At 30.1% G+C, this 7,435-nt stretch overlaps 1 protein-coding gene across 3 annotated transcripts in view; it reads right to left on the bottom strand.

The window, feature by feature from the left end:
* LOC106478282 (methyltransferase-like protein 13) overlaps window positions 1–7,435 on the bottom strand; it is a 42,327-nt gene that overhangs the window by 10,035 nt on the left and 24,857 nt on the right. For all 3 annotated transcript variants that reach the window (XM_022381860.1, XM_013938813.2, XM_022381859.1), the window contains one exon: window positions 6,746–6,822. In XM_022381860.1, the coding sequence (XP_022237568.1) occupies window positions 6,746–6,822 (77 nt within the window). The remainder of the gene's footprint in view (window positions 1–6,745; window positions 6,823–7,435) is intronic.

Here is a 7,435-nt window from a genome sequence, read left to right as displayed (position 1 = left end):
ATGTCATATATAGAAGTAAGAGTATATAAGGGACCATTTCCAAAAATGGAAAGAGGTGGAGGGCACTGTGTTCGATTCAGTAGAGGAGCGATGTCTTAGAAAATAGAAAAAATAAGACGTTCTTATTTTTTATTCTAGCTTGACAATATTGGTAGTTTGAGTTCCTAATTCATACAAAACTGTATATTTTGTATTTTGACATCACAAACAGTGATTTGAACCAGTGCTGCATTCAACATAACATGTGATACACAAAAATCGATGTTTAGCTGTGTTATTTTAATATTTACTTTTAAAGTAAGAAATTAACTAATGTATAACACTAACATTTCAATTATAATCTTGCAATTTGATACCCAAATTATTGACATAGATTCATAAAATTGTAGTTCAATAAAATTTTGAATGCAAGTCAACAAACGTGATGACATGGCCTCTGACACGTGACTCGTCAAGATAGGTTTAAGCTTGAAAGCTATCATAATGAGAACTATCTTGACAGTATGTTCTACTTTGTGAATTATTATGTCTCACCACAAATAAATCTCTATGAATTCTATCATAATGGATATTATCTGGATGGAATGTTTACAGTGGGCATTATTGTGTTATATTACAATTATACATCTCTGTGAAATTTGCCATAATGATTATTATCTTAATGGAATATTTATATGGGCATTATTATGTTTTAGCACAAATATATACATAATAAAACTAGGAAACAAAATTTTGTGAGAAATGTTAAGGGAGATGCACCATCTTTTCTGAACTGTGTTACAATGTTTATTATTTGGTTAGTTAGTAGGGCAGTAGATTTTCAGTAATAAATGATCAATTATCTAAAAAAAATACACAAACTGAAATTAGAACTCAAGATGCACAGAAAAAGCTAAAATGCACAGAAGTTTGGCTTCATCATGAGTACTTGAAGTAACTTTAATTCCAATATTCCAAATAATTGTTCATTTAATCTTTATTCTTAATATTAAAACAACATATAGAAGAGAAAAAAGACCTTCTCTTGCAATAACTTTTTATACATCATAAATAATCACATAACAAAAATTGATTCAGTGAAAATGAATAACACTTTTATACAAGATAAATAAAAAACTGATAATTTAAAAACCTGCAAATAGGGATCATAAAAAAAGTAAGCAATCAAGGCTGGAGATACCGTATACATTATTTATTCAAACTACAAACCCCTATTTTGGCTCCATGCTGTTACCTAGAATTACATCTGGTGGAATCAAAAAAGGGATTTGTAGTTTGAGTAAATAATGTCTGCAGTACATCCAGCCTTGTTTGATTACTTATTTTTTTACAATCCCTGTTTGCAGGTTTTTAAATTCCCAATTTTTTATTCATCTTGTTTTCTGGCTTTTTTTATGCTCAACTGTGGGCAAAAGATTACTTGATATGGTAGCTAACTTAATACATTGTAATGACAATAAACATAGCTAGTAGCTAGCTGAAACTTAAGCATATTTAAAGGAACAACAGATATATGTAAGAAAGCTAACTTCAAGAGGTAATAATAACATTGTTTAAACTAGAATTATGATGTTTTAGCTTATGTCAAATATAGAAGGAACAAATCGACTTTTCAATCTCCAATGACCATTGCAGCACCTTATTTAATAATCTACAAAAGGTTTGGGTGCAATATACCAAGTTATTTTTGTTGTAGGTTGGCAAGAAAATAAGAATAATAATTACAAATGGGCTGTTTTGAGCAGATTTTCTTTCTTTGTAAGTCTATATGTGTGTGCTTTTTTTTGTGTATTTTTATATATGTACAGCCCAGGGTTGTAGCTAGGATGACTTCAGTGGTGGGTGGTAAAAACCAGTCTAGCCTATAGACGCACGTGCCTGCAGCTGCTGCCATTGTATGCCCACCTTGGCCAGGTAAAAAAAAAAGGTTATTATTTTCCTGTTTATAATTTTATTGCAAATTTCTGTGGAAAGTCCGATAAAACATTCCATATAAGCAGTCATTAGGCAAACACGTGTTAGAAGGTGAACGTTGAACCTAAAAAATAAAGGCAGTGACAAACTTTACTCTAGGCTGAGTTTCAGCAGGCAATTGATACAAATTAGTCTAAATGAGATTAAAAAGTTTTATGCAAAAAACACATTGATATACTTTTATATTTTAGATATCCATCAAATTTTGAAAATGGGCTTTGCATGGTATTCACTGCAGATGAAGTAGGGTTAAAGAGAGATACCACATCATTCTCTACATAATAAAAATCTAATATGCATAGTTAACCAGATCATGATACATCAATGAACATGACATATCACAAACATTGGACCTGTAGTAAGTCAAAATAGGCACAACAAAATTCAATGATATAATTCCATTGGAAAAAGACAAAAGTTCCAATTTACCCTATCGAGATTGGTCACCGGTGAACGGCCATGTCATCTCGTTTGTTGACTCATATTCAAAATTTTATTGAACTACTATTTCATAAATTTATGTCAATAACTTTGGTATCAAACTGTAGATCATAATTCAACTTAGTACTATATATTACTCAATTTCTTAATTTAAAAGCAAATATAAAAAAACACAGATAAACAATGATTTTTGTGTGTCCTGTGGTGTGTTGAATGCATTACTGGTTCACATTAGATGTTTGTGAAGTCAAAATACTAAGTCTATAGTTTCATATGAATTAGAAACTCAAATTACTGGTATTGACAAACTAGAATATAAAATAAGAGCTTCTTATCTTTTCAATTTGCTAAGATATTGCTCATGTAATAAAACAAACACAGTGGCACCTTGCATACCATTTTCCATTCTTGAAAACGCTGCCTTATATATACTTACTTCTATATCTGACATAAACAACCAATTGGAAGCTCAGAATGTCCACCTAGTGGCATTCTCAGCCATTGTAATGGGCTTGGCACCATTTCTTTCGTTTGAATCAATATTTCAACGAGGTAGGGTGTGTCTTTAGCCTGCTCGAAATTTCATATATTTTTAGACTAAAATACATCTTAGTTACTATGCTTGATAAATTATAGTGGAATTCTCTGATATTAATGTAGTAATTTATATTTTTTTAGTTATACATATGTGTATATATAAAACCTAAAAAAATTATTTTGTTTCATGGACTCCACATGCAAATTTTTTAAAGACTTAGCAACCTATGTCAAGCAGCAACCGAGTACAAAGGTCATAACTGGAAGGGCTAATTGTTTGCTTTACTTCTTTAGTTACTGTTCTATGTTTTAAGAAAAATTAGTTTAAGAGTTTATTTCAAAATAGCAATAATCTATATACACACATGATGTATAGTAATTGAAATGTGACTGTATTTTATAAAACACTGCCAAGACAAGTTACTTTGTACAGACCAAAGGTCAGTTTTATGTTATTTGATAAGGTAACATGAGAGCATGTGAGCTGCATCATTGCATCTTCTTTATTGTTAGCCAGGCATGCCTGAAATGTCAATATAATAAAAATAATAAATATATATATAAATGTATAATGTTATGAGATTTAAGCTATTTAGTCTAAATATTTATGTTTTTGTGTTATAATCTGTGTTCATTCTAGAATGATAGACGCATAATTTATATTCATTTCCTAATTTTTTATAGTGGTTGAGAGAAGTCAAATCTACTGAACCCATTCAGAGATTAATTACTGAAAATAACAGATAAAATATAAAGTTTTTTTCTCAAGAAACATTTGACAACTATCTGGACATTATAAAGATATCGTATATGAAATTTCAAAATTTTCTGATGCATATAAGTTTTTAATCTTAAAATTAATATTACTTTGCATGATAGATAGTCAACATACGAAAAGAAAAAAAAGACATGAGTTAAACATTGCTTTTCAAACCTTAAGACTTAATAAACAAATTTGATATTTTGCGTATGAAAGCATTGTAATGTTTACTGATAATCTGCCAAATTTCATTAACGTTCGCTTACTAATTTAAAAGTTATACCATGAAAACTATAACAAGCACAAAATGGTTATGAGGTTGGTCCCAGGGAATGAGCCCATGTTGAAAGAGTTAACATGATAAATATATATCACAACAGGCAAACAAGCCAGCATGTGCTGTAACCTGGAAGAATACACAGGGAAAAATAACTGAAACATTGTATGTCCTGAACACACCTCTATCACCACAAATTGCTTTCCAGATCATCCACTTAATCTAGAATATGACATGCTATGAAAGAAAAATACCCCTGGTGATGTTATTTAAATATAAAAATTCTTTAACTTACACTATCACTGTATATTCAAATACGTTATTTATATTTATGAATAAGGTTGCAATGAATTAAAATGTTAGTGATTTATCAAAGAGAAAAATAAGGGTAATATTAATCACCCACTGAAACAATTTTTACTTCAGATAGTTGAAATGCTCAAAACTCATTGGGCTGTCAAAACAAATACGTTTTGAGCATTTCAACTAACTGAAGTGAAAATTGTATATCATTGTTAAACAAAATATTTTCACACATATGAAAGAATCAGAGCATCAACAAAGAATGTATCATGCCTACTGGAGACCTTTGATATTAAAAAAATATATACAAGCCCTTCTACAACAAGAGGTAAGATCAGCTTTATTATTGATACAGAAGAAGAATTCATATCCAAAATGGCCTTATATTTCCAAAGTCAGAGAAAAGAAATATTTTACTTGATATGATGAATGTGAAATATGCTGTCCTTAGCTTTACGAGTCATTACTTTAGGTCAAAGTAAACTTTATATACTAATGGCTTTTTTTCATACATATGAGTATATAGTTAACTCCTCAGCCATAGCACAGTTTCAGAAATGGTGGGAAGAAAACATGACATGTGCTTCTATATTTAAAAGCTGAAGGATTTTACTTTAGTCAGGATACTGGCTGAAGAGTGTTGGAGAGCTTGCAATGCACAGCTTTGAATTTAAAAATGTTATTAAATCTGACCACAGAACAAAGGAACTAGTATAAACACAAAAGAAAACCAATAGTCACTTTCATACTGTTTGTGATGGAAAAACTTAAAGGACTGAGCTCACGTGAAAAGATAAAGGTATAATAAAATGATTTCTTACAACAAGCTGCAAACAAGTTATTCAAATCTGTAGGCATGTGTCCTAAGAAACTTTTCAACAAGGTTGTAGTTTGTTAAATTTTTTGCAAAGCTACTTGCTTGAAAGCAATCTGCACTAGCTGTACCTAATTTTGAAGTGACACAGTAGAAGGAAGGCAGATAGTTAACAGTACCCACAGCTACTCTAATCAAATTGTGGGATTTGACCATCACTTATATTCATGACCCCAAAGTACAGAGCATGATTTTTCTTTGGGGGAGGCGCACCAATAAAGAATCGAGGCATGAACCATTGAATCTGGGATTCATAGTCTGGCATACTAATAACTGAGCCAAGCTTGCCTGCTCAACCAATAATTATAGGCATCAATAAAACCATGCCTAGTTGTTTCTCTTCTAGAGACAATTGAAAAAACAACAAATTATATAACAGAAAATGAAGTTATATCTTCTGATCAAGTGATCTTATGAAATCTAGAACAGAAACAATTAGATACCTTAACAGAATAGTGAAAAATCCTGCTTTAACCTTTCACTTACATCAGGAGAATCAGTATTCTCATTTTTAGTGGAATAGTTTTTAAAGTAACAGAAAAAATTATTGCTAATATATAATTTTCTGTTCCTCCGAGTATTTTAAGACGATTGGATTTATACAATATTATGCAACAAATCCACAGAAAGGTCACATTTACAATTAACCATAATGAAAGATTTAGCAAAGAGAAACCGACAAGTAGATTTCAAAAATCTCAGCAACTTGAACACTTAAATGATTGACTAATCTTCAAGAGTAAAAAAGAATAAAGGTTAAAAAGTGTGGTTTTAATAAATATGGTGAAAAAAAATTAATCCAATGAGCAGGAAGTATTTGTCCAGATGGCTGTGAAAGCTGACCAATCCCAAATGAAGAGGGGTGTGTCATTAGGCAATAGAAATGCCAATAACACATAATTAGCTCAAGGTAACAAAATATGGAAGAACATAATGTAGGTGAAAAGAATTATATAGTTAAATATATCAAATAAAGAAATCAAAGTTTACATGTATCCATGATAATATTAATTTATTTATTTAACTACAGCAAATATTATTATTTAAACTTGAAAAACATTAATTTACAATCTATAAAAAAAAGTTGATTAACAAAACAAACTGATTACAGGTTATTATTATAATAACCTTGTTCACTAATCAGTTTTCAGTTAATTTTTTGTTAAAATTACAAGCAAATAAATATGACATTGAGTATTCCTGGTAAACATATTACTGCGATTTAATATTTTCAACAAATTAAACATGTACTTAATAATTGTGCTCTGTCCACCATGGGTATCAAAACCTAGTTTCTAAAGATGCAAGTCCACAGACATATCACTGTGCCACTAGAGGGCATTTCCATTAAGTTATCAATTTAAAGAATTTTTTTTGTTCCAGTTTAGCAATTGATATATTCAGCTTTCAGTGTGATGCCACTCTTGAAAAATCCAAGATGCGAGTTGATAATAAAATTAAAATGAGATTATATGTTATGGTAAATCTGTCATACTTCAGTAACAGTTAAAATATTACAAACCTACAATAGGAAAATGGTATGTATACAAAGAAACAACAACAAAAGATTAGATCTCACCTTTGGGAAATTGTTGTGAATATATGACACCAATCCTCCTCCTCCCAAGCCAATGACAAGAAGTTTTGTTTCTTGTTCTACAAAAAAATAAAAACAAAGGTTAGAAATTGTTTTATATATATAGTTTCATCGACCCTTGAATCACTGATTTCAGATCTATATGGACCTCATTACCTCATAAATTATTTATACACCTAAACTGCTTGTGGGATCATGAATTAGTTGGTTAAAGGGATCATAATAATAAAAATATTGTTATTGTTATACTTAATCTCATTAACTATAACCCACATTTCACAGAAAATGAGTGATTTAACCCAATCTTTTTTAAGTTCTCTACAATGAGTGTTGTAATAAGCAAAAACACAAAGTTACCCAATATGATGTAATATGTGGACAGGGTTGATAATAAGCTAGTTGGTAGGTACATTTTACAATTACATAATAAAAGACTAATAAAGATAGTACTTTCACTGTTTTTTTATTATGTGATGTTAAAATGTACCTACCAACTCGTTTATTATCGATGTTAAAATGTACCTACCAACTCGTTTATTATCAAGCAGTGAAAGTACTATCTTTATTAGTCACTATCTTTATTAGTCTTTTATTATGTAAGCAGTGAGAGTTTTTATTATGTGATGTTAAAATGTACCTACCAACTCGTTTATTATCGACTAATAAAGATAG

The sequence above is a fragment of the Limulus polyphemus genome, unplaced genomic scaffold, assembly GCF_000517525.1.
Source record: "Limulus polyphemus unplaced genomic scaffold, Limulus_polyphemus-2.1.2 Scaffold196, whole genome shotgun sequence".
NCBI classification, from domain to species: domain Eukaryota; kingdom Metazoa; phylum Arthropoda; class Merostomata; order Xiphosura; family Limulidae; genus Limulus; species Limulus polyphemus.
This window is presented reverse-complemented; position numbering and strand designations above follow the sequence as displayed.